The 19,056-nt window shown below is 39.2% G+C and overlaps 1 protein-coding gene across 2 annotated transcripts in view; it reads left to right on the top strand.

The window, feature by feature from the left end:
• Nucleotides 1–19,056, top strand: part of COP1 (COP1 E3 ubiquitin ligase) — a 125,813-nt gene that overhangs the window by 25,961 nt on the left and 80,796 nt on the right. For both annotated transcript variants that reach the window (XM_066555405.1, XM_066555404.1), the window contains exons 8-11: nt 412–488; nt 5,441–5,498; nt 8,928–9,042; nt 12,471–12,606. In XM_066555405.1, the coding sequence (XP_066411502.1) occupies nt 412–488; nt 5,441–5,498; nt 8,928–9,042; nt 12,471–12,606 (386 nt within the window). The remainder of the gene's footprint in view (nt 1–411; nt 489–5,440; nt 5,499–8,927; nt 9,043–12,470; nt 12,607–19,056) is intronic.

Genomic DNA, 19,056 nt, shown 5'->3' with positions numbered 1-19,056 from the left:
ATATCCAGCTTTACTTTCCAGTTCTGAAGGCTGTTAGATAAGTTTGCACATATCTCAAAAATGCAGTTACAGCTTGCTTGTTCTGCCATGTTTAGGGGAGATGCTGGGTTAGAGGCAATTGGATGATAACCAAATCTGCTGGGTTTTTTGGAGTATAAGCTCCAAAACTGCCAGTCTTGAAGCACAGAACACCACAGCTGTAGGATTTTTGAAACCTGGTTTGAATGGTAACTGAAAAAAAATCGAAGAAAATCAGTGTTTTCTCAGGTGTAGGTTAAGATTTTCAGGTAAGAGTTGAGTAAATGTAGACACAGTTGGTTATCTGCATGGAAAGACAGCAGTAATCTATGAACACGTGTATTAGACATACATGTTTTGTCAGATCTGATGTAATGTGGCTTTCTGTTTCAGGAGATGAGTGGCCTGTACTCCCCAGTCAGTGAGGACAGCACAGTGCCACAGTTTGAGGCTCCCTCACCTTCACACAGGTATGGAGCTTGCAACTCGACTCGGATTTTAAACTGTACATGCTGCATTCTACTTGCTAGTGCTTTCCAAGCAGTGCCCAAAACACAAGCAAAACTGGGTTTTGAATGCTGCACAGTATTTTCCTGTTGTGTTTGTAATTGCTATAAACTTTATGTGAACAAAGAAGTGAAGAAAAAGCCATCTGAGCCTGCATTTGGATGAGAAATCTGCTCTGAATCAGATGCCATGGAAAACCGATGGCTTTAAATGTCATGTGAATTAGTAAACTTGAGTCATGAGCTTTTGCTATGGAATAAAATATTACTGTTATTTATATGCTACCTTTTCTGAACATTGTGCTGTTCTGCTTGGCACATGAAAGGTCTTAATTTTGTGTATGATATTGGAGTGCTCTGGCTTCCCTAATCAGCATGGATAGCTAAAGGTATGGGCTCAGATCAGAATTTGAAATGTACAACCTATTGATTCTGTTTATCTGCTGTTGGGTTTGATTTAATGAAATGCCTTTCTAATAACATCATTTCATGTGTATTTTTGCCTCGAATATTGCACAGTCTGGTTTCTTGATAATAATAATGCAGATGCTTCTTGTATCCAAGTTGTAAGTGCCAGAGTTTGAAGTGCTCTACTTTACAGGCATGTCTTTTGCTCTAATTTCAACAGGCCAGGTTATGTTATTAAGTGATCATCTCTGCTATCTCTTAGAAGTAGAGTTCTCTGAACTGTCATTTTCTGTTATGAAATTGTACTGGTAGATTTATTTTTTTTTTTTTGCAGTTAGCAGCTCTAAACCTAATAGCCCAGAAGTAAAAAATTATCAGATTTCTTCCCTTACAGAGACTTAGATACAGTGCTGTTGTGAGGAACCCAGCAATATTGGCTGGAATTTCCTACCAAGGTGCTGTTTCTGGACATAGAGACCAATATCTCTCATATTTCTGTGTAGCTCTGGCTGCCCTGAGGGAAAGGACAGGAATATGGTCACAATGGATGGGAACAGCATTTCTAATTCAGTTCTTCACTGCTTCTTCAATTCTTTTTGGGTACAGATTTGTTTCTTGATACGGGGTATTGCTGTTTTGACAAGAAGCAGTTTTGTGAAACTGATGAGATTCTTGTCAGGTTCTACTGCTTTTCTGGTTATTGGCTATTAAATAGATTGGTTTTAGTCCATGGTACAGATGCTTGGGGTAAACTTGAGCACTGGTTGGGCAACATCAATTTGTTAGATCTTGGATGCCTTCAGGCCTAGAAACCTTTCTCTTTTAACAGGAGATTCTACTTATGAGTAGAAATGTATCTCTATTACTTGAGCTAAGCTAACAAAGAAGCCCCCAAAGAACTTTTTTATCTGTTGAAGGCTGGAATAACATTTTAAGCCCAGGAGTTTTAGTAAAAGAGTTGAGGGGGGAACAGTCTGCAGTGAGACCTACACTGGTTTCAGTCTACTGAGAATTTCTTAATACTCCTTTATGCCTATTTATCTCATGTCCTAGGGATCAGTCAATCTCAGTTCTTGCATTTGAAGCTGTAAGCTGGTATCAAAAAGAATTGTAGTGATCTGTGGATTGATGTGCTTCACCTGGGGTCTGCTGGCAGGGGGCAGTGGGATGGAGCCATGATGGGTGCAGAGACCATGGGCTCTTCCTTGCCTGTCTGGGTCCATCTTGGCTGTGTCTTCAATTTTGGGGTTTTCCCCCAGTACAGCATGCCAGGGGTGTGATATAATAAGATATGTAGGTGTTTTCTAGGGAATGTGGGATTGCCTTTTTCTCTCTGCTTTAAAAAACTCCTTATCTTTTCTTGGTGACATTCCTATGTTGAGAAGTAACCTTGAGTGGTAGAAGAGAAATCAGTGTGTGAAGGAATTATCTGAACAGGCATCAGTTGTTCCCAGAAGTTACTCCTGTAACCTCTATCCCTGCCCCATTTTGACAGTTTTATATAATTCAAGTAACTGCATTGGTGTGAATTACCATACATTAGATTCCAGGAAGGTCTACCACTTGAAACTAATTTTATTTTCAATATTAAGTGAAAGTTTTGAAGAATATCTCAACAACATTGCTCCTTGGCAAGAATGCTGCAGAACAGCTAACATGAAATATGCTGATTTTTTTCTCTTAACTGAAATATTTAATCTCCAGAGTGCATTTTAGAGATGCCATGAACCACTAAGAGTGAAATACAAATACAGTTTGGGATGGATTCACTTCCATGTTAAAATGATATTGAACTTGCAGAGACTCTTTAGCTTATCAGTGAATTAAAATTGTGTATTTAAATTGAAATATAACTTCACATACTTAACACACTGCTAATGAAATATAATTGTATAACACTTTAGTAATGTTCCTTATAAATAGTACAAGGTTATCACAGACTAGTGCTGAGAGGAAGAAAACTTCTTTAGCCTTTGTATTTAAAGTTCAAGAAAATAGAGTTCTTTGGAATTCAGTTTTATCTGGTCTCTGGTGACTTGCCCTTATTCATCTGCTTCCTTTAAATCACACGCTTGCTTCATTAATTTTCTGTTTCTTTTCATTGTTTGTAGCTTTTTTCCTCCCCATTTTCAACATCTTCAAAATGTGAAATTGCTTTGCCTTCCCCCAGCTTCCTTCAGAAACTCTTCAGCAAAAAGCCCTAGCACAGTTATGATGTTCAGTACATCCTTGGCTGCAAGAAACACGTGTTTTCTCTTGTGCCTACACAGGGTGTGATGAAACATTAAATTGGGTAATAGCACACTGCTTGTTTACAGTGTTGCCTATTGCTTGGTTTGTATACTAATAGAGAACAAGAGGGGAAGAATAGGGGAAGAGAACAAATAGTTCTGTGTATGGCTTTTCTGAACAGGCATATGTGTTATTTCTGCTCCCAGTAAATGGTGCAAACAGAAGATAGGAATAAGCAGCTTCTCTGTGATGCTATCCAGCACTAATAGCAATAACAAGCTATCACTAATAGGAGTCTGAAGGAAAATTCTGATCTAGAAATGAGTTGCTTGGTAACTCTGGTTCAGTTATTGAAATCCTGATCCTCCTTCCCATCCATTTATTCTAATTACCTCCTCCCATCCCTATAATGGGATTTATAGTCTGTGGGTTGCCTTTGTTGTTGTTGTTGTTCTGGGTTTTTAAATGTCATATGAGTGTAGCTGAATTTCCAAATTGAACCTAATGTTACATCTTTTTAAAAAGAACTTGGAGGGTGCTGTAATTCTCTGATTACTTGCTTCCCATTTATTGAAGGAAAAAACATTCAAGCATATATGAGTTAACTCAGCTCTGGGCACAGCACAGAAATGTCTTTGAATTTTTACTCTGGTTAGGGAGATGATGCCTACACTCTTGAAGGCTTTACATCACCAGACAAGCTGCAGCAAAACAAGACCAGACACTCTAAGTCTCAGTGTTTTGCTGTTAATTGCCACTGTACCTGTCTCAGAGTGGAGTAGTTTTTCATTGCTTTCTAGCTGAATGTGTTATTCCTGCAGTTCTTGCAGGATCTGCTGTCCCTGTTTCCTTATGTCATGCAGCGACATTCTAATTTAAAGTTCATTGTCCTCAGCCATGCCTGAAATGGCTCTGCTGTTTTTTCCCTAACAATAGCTTCTGCAAATAATGATTTTTATCCCTCAGATTTTCTTTGTTTGCAGCTTTTGTCATGCCTGGAACAGAAGTCCAATCAATCTCATTTTCCAAGTTAATTTAAGTCTCATCAGTGGTTATGTCTCATCTTCTGTTTCCACTTCCAGGAGAGCTTGAAAACATTCAGAGAAATATTTAAACATTGGTACCATTGGTTCATTCTTCCAAACTTACAGGTGCCCTGCCCAGCACTTTAACCAAACCAATTTGTTTATGACCAAGATTTTCAAGTTTAGGCATAAGTTTTGTCAGCTGCTTTTGTCAAATTCTTTGACAAAACTAAGACCTACAGCAGTGTTCTAGAAGCTTTTTAAAGAAACATTCAGCTTTCCCAGGCAATGCTTAAAGTCTAAGGTTATCTCATAAGAAAGACTGAGAATAATGAGAACAATGATCCCAGCTATTTTCTTCTCTGTCCAAGTCAAATGACAAAGCAGAAGCAAAGCAGTTAAAAAGATTTTTTTAGAAATTAATCATGATGATTTTCATAATGTATTCTGAATAATCAATAAAATTATGTTATTTTATGTTAATCTTTACCTGTCCTGGAGGTATATTAAATTTAAGTGATAAGTGTGCTTTTATCTGGCTCTGGTGTCTTACTGTGGGAGCTGAATTTTTTTGCCTGTATGTACAAGAGCACTGAACCACCTGTTTTCTGCTTGGATCAGGAAATCTTTTTGCAGTTTTGAAAATTAAATTCCATTGAGTTTGCTTGTCTTTGCTGTGTTTTGAAAACAGTGATTTAAAAGGTATGTTGTGTCACTATAGATACTATAATATGTTCTAGTATTTTCTACTAATAGTAATCCTGGCTGTCAGTATTTTTTTAGGTTATTTCTGTATTTCCTTAATTGTCTATTTAGACCAGTGTCTGTCTTACACTGATTTCTCTAGTTTTTCCCTTTCCAGTGTTGATTCAAATGCCAGAGCATTAGACTTCTCTATTTTTTTTCCTTTTTTCAGGAATTGAAAACCAGTGGTAGCATGTTATTTTCAGAATGTCTTGTGCTGCATATTTCATATGAAAGATATGCATTTGCATTCTAATTAGAAATTATTTGACTGCACTACATATAATTGTGTATGACAGCATTCTGCTCTAGGAAAACTCTGTATTTAAAAAAAAAAAATCGCTGCTAACCCTCCAAACAAAATAAAACCTTGTGTTCCCTGTCTGTAAAATGGATTTCAAAGGCAAGTGTGCTGCAGAATGTCAAGGAGGGAATAGCAAACAGGTTAAAAATGATAAAGGATAGCTGTGCAGTGATTTAAGCAGACTATTTCTTTTATTTTTGCAGTAGTATTATTGACTCCACCGAGTATAGCCAGCCTCCAGGCTTCAGTGGCAGTTCTCAGGTAAGATAATGTATAAATGTCTGCATGGGGGGAGTGGGAGGGTGAATGGGGAGGTTGGGCAGGGCTGAGGTGCATCTTCATCCATCTCCAGAGTACTGGTCAGCTGGAGCCTTGAACATGCTTTTAACTGGGCAACTGCAGCTGTAGGAATGATTGTGCCCAGTTGTGAGAGACCTGGTGTAATGTGTTTAGACATCTGACTTTTTCTTAAAGCTGACTTCCATGGAAGAGGGGATTTAGTTTGCTCTTCGTGTCCCATGTGGGCAGCACTGGGGAAGGGACATAAATCCCTGACCCTTTGCCTTGGCTTAAATAGCTGCAGATCAAGCTTAGCTTTGAAAACACAAAAAGAATCATCAGGCACAGTTATGCCATTTGTCCTCATCAGAGCCTTTTACAAACCATTATAAATTGATATAGAGGGTAAAAAGTTGTATATAGAATGGAGCTGTTTGGCAGGCAGCCTCCAAACTGTCTGATCCATAGGGCCTCCCAAATTCCAAACAGCACTTCTGTAGTCTTGCACCTTGGAGGGATTCAGCTGGGCTGGGGAGGTGACACTCATACCCAGCTCACAGTTCCAAAAAGGGTTCACAGCTTTCATTTGGGCAGATGGAATGCTGGGCACATTCCAGCTGTGCCTTGGGTGCTCTCTGGTGGTGCTGGTGGACTATCCTTGGCACACAACAGCATGGAACTGGTAAATTAACAGGTTGAAGTGCTGTTGGATCTTATTTGATTTAAAGAAAAAAACACCTGGGCACATAAATGTTTAAATACAGCTGTGTAACTAATTGATAATTAGAAAATTCCATCTATTAGTCTGTGGGAAAATGCTTGTTGTTCCTGCTACTCTGGTCTTTGGAGGTTTTTGCTTGAACAGAGTTATAATTCTACCATATTTCAGAGGGCAGGTGTAATGTAGATGGGGGTTTTATGTTCAGGACTCTGATGTGCTACAGTGTATTTGCTCTCCAGTGACATTCCTTGTCCCAGTACTTCCTATTTCAAAGCCAAAATTAATAGCATAGCTATCCTGCTGGTGAGCTCACAAAACAAACAACCCAGACTTTCTATGACAGCCTATTTGTCTGAGAATAATCTTTTCTGTATGACAGCTGTATTTCTGTGAGAATAATCTTTTTTGTCCTCAAATGTGATTTCTTGTCCTCAAGAGTGCAGGATATGTACTCTCAAGTACAAATTTTCAAATTAAACTTTAATATATGTTTGGATGGGGAGTTCAAAGAGAACTCTTGAAGTTAAGCACTTCTGTTCAAAGGTAGTCTAATTTCAGCAAGACTTTAGCATAAAAAGAGTTTCAAGAATATAAATTAAATTGTGGGGTTTTTCCCTAATTGTCAGTCATGGCAAAAATCACATAATGGGCACTGCTGGCAGTAAGAGTTATCTAGGATGGACTGCACAGCTTTCCTTTCTCAATATAATTATACTGCCTACAAACATGTTGTTAGGGAAGAATTTATATACCACAAAGCTCTAGGACAGTTCTCTTCCAGAAGATGAGCTTCAGAAGTAAATAGTGGACAAGTCATTTAGGCCCTGGGAAATTCTGTGGGTAGTATTTAATGGCAATACCTTTTTCTGCTAGAAATAAGGAGCTTGTGTGCAGCTTAGAAGCTTTTTCACAGTTGTTAGAGCAGTCTTTAGAGTATGTGATGGAGTTCAGACAGTACAATCACTCCTGATAAGAGAGGAGTCCAATCTGATACTCTCAGCTAGGGCAACCATAGTAGTTTTAGCCACTGAATAAAAATTGCTTGGGTGTCTTTTCTATCTTTTCTAATTTTTGCTTCCTGTTGCCCAGTATTGCTTAGAAAGTAGTCAGGGAGCAAGATTCATAGAAAATGAAGATCTATTTTTTGGGCAAAATATGAGCAGGTTGCCAGCCTGAGACCAGCTCCACAGGGATCTTCCTTGGGAGGCAGTGGGCAGACTCTTACCTGCTGGATTCCATCTCAGTGTGGACTGGGATCTGGCACATCAGGCTTGGGTTTGGGTTGTGTCACTCACTGTGGTTCAGGCAGCTTGCCTTAACTTGAGACTGAAATGACTGTTCAGTGCCTGAAGTTGTCTTGAGCCCAAATCACTACTGATGTGCTCAGAGAGACTGAGACATTGGAGGCTGGTGCACAAGAAATATGGGAAAAGACTATTGAAGTGTTCTATTAAATGTTTTTTAAAGATGTAAAATTTTAGAAAATGGTACTTGAAGAAGGTATTGATGTAGGAACACTTCCCAGTGTTGTGTGTTGAGGTTGGAGCTGTTTTTGAGATGAAACAAGCTGTGAGGACCAAGGGTGCTGTCACAGGCAGGTGTGAGCCACCATGTCAGTGTGTGGGAAGTGCTGGCTTGGAGGTTTCACTGCTTGGGGTTTGCTTTTTTCCTAAAATGTTAGATTGCTTTTCATACAGGTACAAACAAATTGGAGTGGGCTGTAACTTTGTTCTCATTGGCTTGGTGGGTGGCTGTAATGAGGACAGGCTGTTCCCCTGCATGGATTGAGGGGGAGTTGGACACGAGGTGGGTTTTGTTAATGCCATTGAGTAGCACTACAGACCCTGTACTTGCTCAAGGATGTTGCTCATTAGGGAGCTTGATGGTTCTAAAATCTTTTAAAATGTAGCTTTGAGGATGTGGTAGGTGAGACTTCTTAAATAAAACCTAAAGCAAGGAGCTCTTTGTGCTTCTTGTGTAGTAGAGGGTTTCATTCCTTTTCATCACTTGTGATTAAAATGGTGAGTACTGCATTTTCTGTGTCTGCTCCTGCAGGAAAGATTACTCACGTAGTTTAAATCCTTTGCTCCTACATCTCACTATTACTGTTTGGGTAGGTTGGGAAGTGGCTTTAATGATGAGTTTCAGGAGCTTCTTTTCAATTAACCTTTGAACTTCATGCTGTCTTCTGCTTCTGTTTTATTTGCCTAGTTTTACAGAGAATTACTGAGTTGCTTCAAAAGAAGTAATTCAGTAACTAACTCATTAAAATAAACATTTCCTTCTCTTTTAATGAGCTGTCTGCCAAGGATCTGGGGAGTATTTGTTGTACAATCTGTTTGATTTGTGAAGCTGCAAGTTGGTCTATGCTATCTGTATAAATGCAAGACAGGACTCCCCAAGGTTTGGGATTGCCTGTCCTGTATGTGAAGCCAGAATCACTAAATTTACTAAGGTTCAGGAAACAAAAACTGTCTAAAAGCAGGGATTTGTTTTTGTTATTTTAAAGGGTGCAGCGTAGAACCCTAAGAAATAACTGTTGACAGTGGCAAGATCCTTCATTTATTGTCACTTTACACTTCTGACCTATTGCACATATTGTATAATTTCTTATAATTGGGTAAAATCTATAGAAGTGAAACCCAGGCCTGGCTTTTAACTTTCTGAAGTGTTGTGCTTTCCCCCCTCAGACCAAAAAGCAGCCATGGTATAACAGCACGCTGGCCTCGCGCCGCAAGCGCCTCACGGCCCATTTTGAGGACCTGGAGCAGTGCTATTTTTCCACCAGGATGACTCGTGTCTCGGGTGAGTTCTCACGTGGTGTTCCACCTCTGCTGTCAGGTACATCTTGAAGAAAAGCTTTGCTTTTGAGAGAGCAGTTTTCTCTTCTTCCTTGCATGAGAATGTGGCTGTACACATTTGTGTTCCTCACATCATCCCATTTTGCTATTCTAGACCCATCTTTGAAGTTGCTAAATTTGGAAAACTTAATCCTGTCACTTTGGAGGAGCACATGTATTGCTTTGTAATCCCTTACTGTGAAGGGCAACATCCACAATAAACAATTTCTCTGGTGCCTGTTCTGAAGATGAAAATGCCTGAAAGCAGTGGTTGAGCTGTCTTTCCACTAGATGTGGTATAAACGCAGTAGTTAAAAACATTGCTATTGAAATGCTACAGAGGTACAAACATAAATGGATACATTCTCCTGTATTTAGCATGCAAGAGGACATGTGGAGGTTATCCTTTGTTATCTAGATTGTGTCTTGGTTAACAAATGGTTTGGACTACAGAAGCTGAATGTGCAGCAGCGCTGCTGTCCCATGGGGCACACCTTAGGTTTAAGGCTTGTTTTGGAGAATTAGAAGCTGTTTTCAAAATTGCCTAGATTGCCTCATTCATAATTGAGTAACAGTGTGACAGCAGCTAGAGTAATTGCCTGCTGGATGCATGGGTCTTAATTACACACAAAATTCTCCTAAGAAATGAGAGGGTCAAATAAGTGTGTCTTGAGGATGAGGAGGGTTGTTCTGTAACCTCTCTGGAGGAGAAACCAGCTTGGCAAGAAAAGCTTCAGGCAATGGCCTGTAGCAGGCAAGAGATTTGCAGCACCAAGCTTTGAGCTGCAGCCCATATTGAGTGTGACAGACTGCAAGGAAAGCAGCCAGCCCTCAGGGGGTGGGAGACACCACTTAGGGGTGAGAGGAAGCCAGGCACAGGTTTTTGCAGCAGTCTTTACTGCAAAAGTCTACCTTTACTTATAGCCTTGGAAGGCAAGGACCAACTTCCCAAGGCAGGATTGCTGGGGTAGAAACCTCTGCTTTTTTCTTCTCCGTGAATTTTGTTTTAGTCTCTTTAAAATAAATAAATTAAAAATAATTTTAAAAGTTAATTTATAAATGGCTCCAAATATAAAGGCTGCAGCATGTCTGAGGGGAGCTCACTCTTTAAAGTAAATAAATCTTCTACCTACTTGAGAGCATGGACTGGCTCAGTTCTCATTGTGCACAGCAAAATGATTTTAGCAAGGAATGCAGCATGTTGGGAGGTTACTTCAATATCTGAAAGACTGGAGAAGCACATTGCATGTGTCCAGCCAGATCCCTGTGAAGTGCCAGCAGGTGCTTTGCAGAATGCACTTCTTCACAGCTCACACTGAGATGTTTTCATGCAGAGCTGTCTTGGTGATGCATAACTGTGTTTATGTAAAAATAAAACTTATTAACCAAGGATAACAAATGGGGCTTTTCCCAACATTCCCTTGTAGAAGGCATTCTTCTTCATAATTGGAACTATAAATATGAATGCAGTGAAATTGGTTTTTTGTATTTCTATGTGTCAGTTGCACCAAGAGCAGAGGATTTGCAAGTGCAGGTTTTCTCCTAAATAAGGGATAACCTATGATACTTGATTAAGTTTTCCTCTCCTAAGTCATTCCTGCATCTTGACACATTTTAAATGGGATTTAATGTGGATTTAAAGCTTTTTGCAACAAGTGCCTCTGACTGTTTGAGTAGGGAGTGGAGACACAACATTACTGTAATTATCAAATGGCCTTGCACTTTGTCGGGGAAAATGTCTTGAGAAATAATATTCGGTTTTCCAGGCACACACAGGGAATAAATTATAGGAGGACTGTGTGCTTGATCTCTAAATGAGGCAAATAGGAGGGTAGCAGCTATTTGTCCCTATCACAGTGCTGAAGGAGAAGAGAGTCTTTGAAAAACCCTGACTGATGTTTGTGTTGCTTCTCGAGCTGTTTCCTGTAGTGGTCTGGGGCTGATGATGTTAATTTAGAGCAGCACTTTGTTCATTTTGCACCTTTTCATCCCTCTAACATGGATCATGTATTTGCTAGTACCCCTAAGCATGCTAATTACTAGCCTTCACTGTTCCTTTATATGCTCAAACATTAAACAGTGCATATGAGGGACACTTCAAAATGCCTTACAAGTATAGAGATAACAATTTCTGATGGCAAGGAATTACCAGAGTGCAGAAATGATTATTCTCTGTGTTTTCCCATAAGAAATCACAGCTGGATTTTGCTTTTATAAATCAGCTTCTCTTTTTTTCGCCCTGGTATTTCCAAGCCTTTCTAATAAATGGATCTTGTTGTTTCCTTATGCTGCTGATGAGGCTGGCTTAACTAGTGGTTGGAATTTAATCTCTGGTGTGTGTATGTGTAAATGTGTGGTTTCTCTGCTGCTGCAGTGGATGCTGAGGTGTGCAGTACCTGTAAACCAGCAGTGTTAGCTGGAGCCCCCCTAAAATGAACTGGTGCAAAAAGCAAGTGAGGGTGGAAACATTAAAGAAAGGATTCTGAGAATTGCTGCAAATTTGGGGCCTCATTATGAAGCCTGAAGGCACTACCTGATGTTTGGCTGTGGCTATGTGATCATACTGGGAATCCAGATTTACTTTTCAGGCATTGCTGTAAGTTAGGAATCTTTCCTTATTTACAAAATACTAAAATTTAAAATTGTTTAAATAAAGTTATGTTCCTACCAAGAAAAGTTAGGACTTCTGAGAATTCAGTGAATAACTTTCAACTATCTACAATGCAATTTGCTTTTAACTTTTGTAGTAAACTGTTCCATTTCCCACAGAATATTTATCATCATTATTCAAGCTGGCTCAATTTCACCTTGTCTGTTGAAGGTCATAATTTTCACAAAACTTCTGGTACAGGGAGCCTTCTGGTTTCATGCTTGTCTTCTTTCTCCAGCCCTGAAATGATTCTCCCTTAGCTCTGTTGCTTTTGGAATAACAAGAGAAGTATTTTTTACTAAAAGTATTTTGAATGTAATTGACACCAAATGTAGACATACTGTAACAGAACAGGGAAAGGGGTATACTTTCACCTCTGTTGAAAACTAGACATGTCCTTTGCAGTGCATTTTCATATGCTTAAAAGTTTTCTGTTAATAGTGTATATGGGCCACAGGCTCTGAATATGAGTAAAATAAATGAGCTTACAAAATTGTATTTGACTTCTAGGCAGATTCTCAGCACAGTAGGTTCACCCAGCATTGCAGTAGAGAGATTTTGTGTTCTGAAAAGCTCAGAATGCCTTCAGAGAACGCTAGAGATGAGAGAGCCTGGTTTTAACCCAGAATCCTCCCCAAATAACAAGCATCACCCAGAGACATAGATCTTGATTTTTTTGTTTGCTGTTGATTTTACCTTCTTACTCTGTTTCTGCCCCCTCCAATGTTGCTGCCTCTTCCTAGATGACAGCAGAACCACCAGCCAGCTGGATGAGTTTCAGGAGTGTCTGTCCAAGTTCACGCGCTACAATTCTGTCCGACCGCTGGCAACGCTGTCCTACGCCAGTGACCTCTACAATGGCTCCAGCATAGTGTCCAGGTAGGGCACACTGGGTGCTGACCATCTGGGTGTGGGCTGCTGAGGCTGACTGAATAACCCATATTAAGCAAGTTACTGTTGGTGTATATGCCAAAAATACATATTTCCCAAAAATAGTTTTGCCAGTGTGTAACTGCGTGTGATGATTTTGTGACTGTCATTGATCTGTGAAGGCACTCGGGTACCTCAGTAGTACTTTTGATTCCTGTTGGTATTGATTAAGTTCAAATCCAGAACCTTTGAGGTGCAAGTATCAGCAGCTGTTGTACAAAGCCTGTTGTCTTCATGTTGGCTTAGTTGTGTTGTAAGTGATGCAGTTCTAGCATTTTAAAAGCCAACCATCTTGTTTGGTAGTCTTAAGAATCTGTGGTGGTTTTACATTTTGTTGGTAGGTCCAGTCACAATGGCAAATATTAAAAAGCTGAGTTGTTTTTAGCTGTGATTGCTCGAAGTCTTGGGCTTTGGAAGGTGTTTGTAGTGCTGAACACTGGTGAGAAGGTGGTTGTAAAGCCAATGCAGCAGTTCTGTTCTTGCCAGCAATTCCTCTGTATCCCAGCTGTGCAGGGAGATCATGTCCTGTGTACTGCTGCTGAAGCTCATCTGAGCCTCCTGTGGACCAAATTTGACACATAGCTGGTGAAATGCCTTTGACTGTCTTTCAACAGAATCATTTTCTTCTAGTTCAGGTCCATGAACCAGCTCCCTTAGGGATCAGGCTATAATAGAGCACATGAAGAGGATGAGAATTGCTGCAGCACTAACCTTAAACTGGTTTCTCCCACCCTGGGGGTTTTGCTTATTTGTAGTAGTTTGTCTTTGGAGCTCCTTGGGGTGGAAAAATGATGGAATATCTTAACTAGGAAATCTTCTCTGCATAGCATATGTACAGGACCTGTTTGAGCTTCTTTCAAGCACATTTCACTGATTTAAATGTTTGTTCACAGCAGTCTCTAGAGAGAGGAGTAGTATCATCCCTGTTTTATATATGGGGAGAAGGAAATCCAAAGAGACCGTACCTGAGGTCTTGGAAAAAACATTATGTTGACCAGATAGATAGATTAAACTTGGGTTTTCTGACTTTTCATCAAGTGCCTTCCAAATGGGCCACACAGAAAGTGACAGGAGAGCTTAAATATTTGTTGAGCAACTCCAAGAAATTTGCACTATTGAAGAAATTGGAGGCATTGTGTGGCACAGATTTTGTTTAAAGCAGCATTGATTCCTTAACTACTGCAATCTGTAGCAGGAATGTGTAATGTCCGACTTAGGCAGAGGTCAGAGCACAGTAATCAGGAATGTGACGTATCTTTAACCTGCACTGATTGGGTTCACACCAGCTGCAATGAAATGCAGATGGGAATCTCACTGCAATGTAGACAAACTTTCTCAACTACCAGTTCAGCATGGATTGGATTTTGCTCCTTTGCCCTTTCTTCTCCTTGGCATTCTGCAAGAGCAGCATTTTTGTGGTATTTGCTTAGAAAATGCTGGAAGGACAGTAAATCACACTCATGTTTGAAGGCATTCTAATTCTTGGGTGAAATACAAGTTTGAAAAATGTTTATTACTGTCATAATGAAGTTACAGTGAAGCCTTCTTCAAGCCAGTCCTAGAATTGGTAATTAAATGCATTTTACTGAAAAATAACTTGGTTTTCAAGTCAGTGTTCTCCCCTGCTCATGCTTTTTATTGATCAAAGCATTTGAGAAATTTTAGAGGTTTTAGTGTGTAGGCTAAGACAGCTCACATCTGAGCATGTCCTTAAGTGCTTTGGTACAGCAGCTTTGCTGAATGTGCTGCTGCCATTGTTCTTGTTGGCTTCTGGCTATTCTGGCTGTTCCTGTAAATCAGGATTTGTTAATCAAGAATTTACTCTTAACATGTGTTGGCCAATGCAGGCTGGTGTTCACCTTTTTTTTTTTTTTCATTTAAACTGATACAGTCTCAAGTTGAGAGAGTCTGGGAAACTAAATCAGAGCAGCTTTTAGGTATTCACACATGAGCCAAATTAAGGTACTTAAAAAGTGAAATAATGCTTTTGAAGTGCTGTGAAAAGTTTTATTGTTTATTTGGAACACTACACTGATTTTTAAATGTTTTCCTGGGCATGTAGTAGGAAACAGTGATGAAATGGCAGAAGGTTAAGTCTTGGTGTTTAGCTGTTGAGACAAATGGATTTAAATACAGAGTTAATACAAGACTAGCACATAAGAAGTATTCATAACATTCTCAGGCAGTATTTTAAAGGGATATTTTAAGTATACTTCAATATACAAATAGAACTGACCAGAAGTTAAATTTCCTTTTTTTTTTTTAATAAGTTGCTGTTACAGATGGACAAAGTACAAGAGGTTTGGTTTGGTTGCTCTAACCCTACATAAAGTTCACAGATGACTCCAAAAGATCTGCTGACTTAAACAATTTTTTTTTTTTTTAAATGAGATGTATTACCTTTAGGTTCACAAAGGAGAAGGATGTAAATAATCCTTACCTGCAAAACACTGATGTTTAGAAGTGAAATAAAATTGGGTTTATGCTAACAGGGTGAAAAGTGTAATTAAAGACTGTGTACAAATAGGCTGAAAAAACTGGGACTGGGCAGCAGCAATACCCTCCTGAGAGCTTTGTGGTAAGAATGTTAATGGATTCTGAACTTAACTGTGGACTAATAAAGAACTGTAAACATATGTATGTTGTGTTACTAAAAAAAAAAATCTGATTAAATGTTTAGGAACGCTCCAGTTGCCTTTTAGAAAGAGGAAGCAAAGAAGGAAAATTTCAACCCTTTGTCCTTTTTCCCTTATTTTCTTCAAGAACACCAGATTATCAAGAAGAATGTTCAGGGAAAGCACATTTGAGGCTTTGCTGTTGCAGGTTACTGAGTTTGGCTGTAACATCAAGGGGGACTTGAGCACGCTTGCAGTATGAATGTGCAAATATCTCAGTATGCTAAATGGCTTTTTAATACACTCACTTCTCTTAAGTACAAAGTATTTACAGTTTTCACAAGTATATTAAATTTTGTTAGAATTGGGCCAAGGAATAAATTTTCCATTTATTATTCCCCCAGACAGAGCAGTTGTCAGAGCTTAACTTTCCTTCTCTCTGCTGGCAGTGGCAATAAATGTAAAGTCTTTCTTTTAAAGATGAGTCTGTAAACTGCTGCGTTAGCATTACAATGATTTATGGAGAAAATTGCTTTACCACTGTCAGGGGCCTTCAGAGAATAATGTGGCAGTCTTTCATATTTGAGAAAAAGAACAGGAAAATCCAAGAAATGTGCCACAATGAGGTGTCTCTCAGAAGCCTGGGTATGAGAAAGCTGGTTCTCCCTGCTCCATGATTCCCAGCTTTGGGAACATGAGTAAACGCTAAGGTTTGGGGGCTTTGTGCGGGTTTTTGTCATTGCCTGACTTCAAATTGTTCTAGATTAGTTTACTATTTCTCTGAAAGATCTTAAAGTGACATTGAAAACATTTTGGATAGGTGACACTATCTGTCTAAATCTAAAGGCTTTCTCACTAGCTAAAGGCTCAGTGATTTACAGAGGGGGAAATAAACAACTTGTGGTTTTGGCTGGAGAAGTCAACTCATCTGTTGAATCATGATCCAGTGTTCAAAAACTGCATCCTACCTTTGGTGTCCATTATATTTTTTCCATTGCTTGGTCATGGTTCAGTTGCTTCTTAGGAATGAGATGTGAAGAGGTATCTCTTAGCATCCAAACAGTATGATTTTCTGTTTCAAGATGGCATTTTTGTTTGAGTTCACCCTTTCAGTAACATGACCTGAAATCCTTTCTTCAAAGGTGAGCTTAAAAGAAAAAAATCCATTATGAGTGAGTTTTTAATGTATTCATTGAACTGTTTAATTTTTCTGTTGCCCTTTTTACTTTGGACTACAATTATTTGTCCATATAAATTCTCAGATCCAAACTTTAACAAGATACTTTTTAGTTCTGAATCTACCATAACAAGCTTTATTTTTTTTTTCATAAATGCTTGGGCTGCCTGGGATTAGATGAGCCATTTTATTAAGTTTGTGACCAGCAATGCTTCTTTATCTTGCAAGTAAAGATAAATGAATGAAATGGAAGTGGGTTTACCCTTTACAGGATTATGTTTGAGTGTAGTAGGTGCTGTTCCTTAAGAAGTGAGGAAGGCTGGATTTTACTTATAGCCTGTTAAATAAACCATTTTTTAAATGGACTCTTTATTTACAAGTGGCAGCTCAAAACTGGACAAATCCATCTTATTTGAACTGTTCCCAAAAGTAGAAGGGAGCAAGAAATGTTTGGATAAGGAGACTTAAATTGCAGAATTACCAAGGAAACTTGAAGTATAATTCCCTAAACTTACTTGAAGTTTGTGCTTCTCCCATGGTTCTCTTACTTTCCTTCATCTGAAGTTCTGGCCTGTAGATCAGACATTGTCTGGGGCTGAAATGGGATTTTTGTTTAATTAGAGCTGAGTGAAGTACAGAGCCTTTCCCTTACTTTCCCTTCTTTCTCTGGAGTGCTGAACTGATATATTTCCTAGTACATGATTGTGGTCTGGGTCCCTTGAGCAGAAGCTAAATGTGACTTGTACCCAGCAAAAGGGTTATGCAGGGGTCAGTGCTGATCTCTGAATTCAGAGTTCAGGGACACTCTGCCCTGGAACACAGCCCTCCAAGTCCCAGGATGGGCTCCTGGTACCAAGGACTGACACCAGAAAAGAGCTTAGATGCTTCTATCTCCAGTCTTGACCTGCAAAGTAAACCTTCTGCTGACCACAGTGATGCTGCAGAGAGAAGTTTTTTCTTTCATCAACATAAGAGCTAAAACTTAACTTGAAATTGGGAGGTTAATGAATGGAAGTGGCATGGCTGCCAGTGGGACCTAATTTTTTTCCTACTAATTTCAGACAATTTGGCAGTAGGAAGATCTTTTTCTCATTAAGCTCTCTTAGTACTTTAAACCTGTCTTCATCTGCAGACAATTAGATGAGAATTTTTAGTTGAATTTCAACTTTATGAATTTTCATAAATGATCTGTTAAAAGTATTGAGCAATCTTTTGATTAATTTGGGAACTGGCTTTTAAACAAAATGTTTTAAATAGTGATTGTTCTTCAGGATTTTTCTTGCAATATCTTGAAGGATCTATATGCAGTTTATGCAAGGATCAGTTTATGCAAGTTTATACACCTGAGCAACCTGGTGTGATCAGAGCTTCCCCTGCTCTGGCCAGGATATTGGACTAGAGACCTCAGTGGCTTGGGACTGTACTTGTGATAAAGGTACATGACCAGAGCATTAGAAATTTTACATTTTGCCCTCACTTTCTACTGAGCATCTCCCTCTGGCCTTAGGTTTTAAGAAGAATTTAATGAGGAACTCTCTGTGTGGCTTTAACATGTGTAGTGCAAAGTATATTTCACTTCCTACAAACTTCATGATCACTACTTACAATTTCAACAGGATTGTATTTATTGGATTTAAGACTGCTTTTCTTTTGAAGAGAAGTTTTCGTGAAGTGCAGGAACTCACAATGGATGCTGTAGTGTCAGAAATGTACTTTGAGAAATCAATATTCAGGTAGGAGGATGGTACTGATGCCTTTTTCAACCTAGAAATGAAACAACACATGCTTTCAATATAATATAGAAGGTAATATAAAAGTGGATCTTTATTTTGAGACCTCCAGGGGTAGTCATGGAGAATATCCCCAAAGCCTGTCCACATGGGGCGAATACAGTTTTTATAAGTTTAACAAATTAGCATAATTGACAAAAAAGCAGTTAGGAGGACAGGTGGTGGTGCAATTCCCCTCCAGGTCAAGCCTCTTCTCTGGACCACCCCCCCTTGGTACTGGCTGTACTTTATGAAAGTGTATCTTGAAGAGTTCTTCTCAACACTGATAACCAGGAAGAACTAAGATACTATAGGGGCCCTGGAATTTGTTTTATCTTTCTGCCTATGGAAAGGGCATGGAAAATTACTGGAAAACTAGCCACTAATGCAATAGTCTCCAGAGCTACAAATATATGTGCAAAGAATACAGAGAAAAAGGGCTATAGGAAAATAAGCAAAAACAAAATGGCATCATTACCAAATGAAATTGTCTTGCATCATTGCATCCACCCCTCTTGATTGCTCAGGATGAAAATCTTTTCAGTGAGGCTGGAGGTAGCTGCCCTTCTGTTTGTGGTGATGTTAATGTGGTAATGGGTGTCATCTGGCAGCAGTGCTGTGTCTTGGCCTCAAGAACTGGACAGGCAAGCCACAAAAAGCTGTGCTTCCAGCATCTTAGACACACAGTTCACATTCTGACAGTGTTTGTAAAAGTCAAAGATGGATTTCATTTAATCCCCCCCAATTTTATAGCTTTCATTTGGCATTGAGTGTTGATACAGTGAATTCTTGTTTCTCCATAAAGACAAAAACCTCTCATTAATAGAACATGGATTTC

Source organism: Molothrus aeneus, chromosome 9, assembly GCF_037042795.1.
Source record: "Molothrus aeneus isolate 106 chromosome 9, BPBGC_Maene_1.0, whole genome shotgun sequence".
Classification (NCBI taxonomy): Eukaryota; Metazoa; Chordata; class Aves; order Passeriformes; family Icteridae; genus Molothrus; species Molothrus aeneus.
This window is presented reverse-complemented; position numbering and strand designations above follow the sequence as displayed.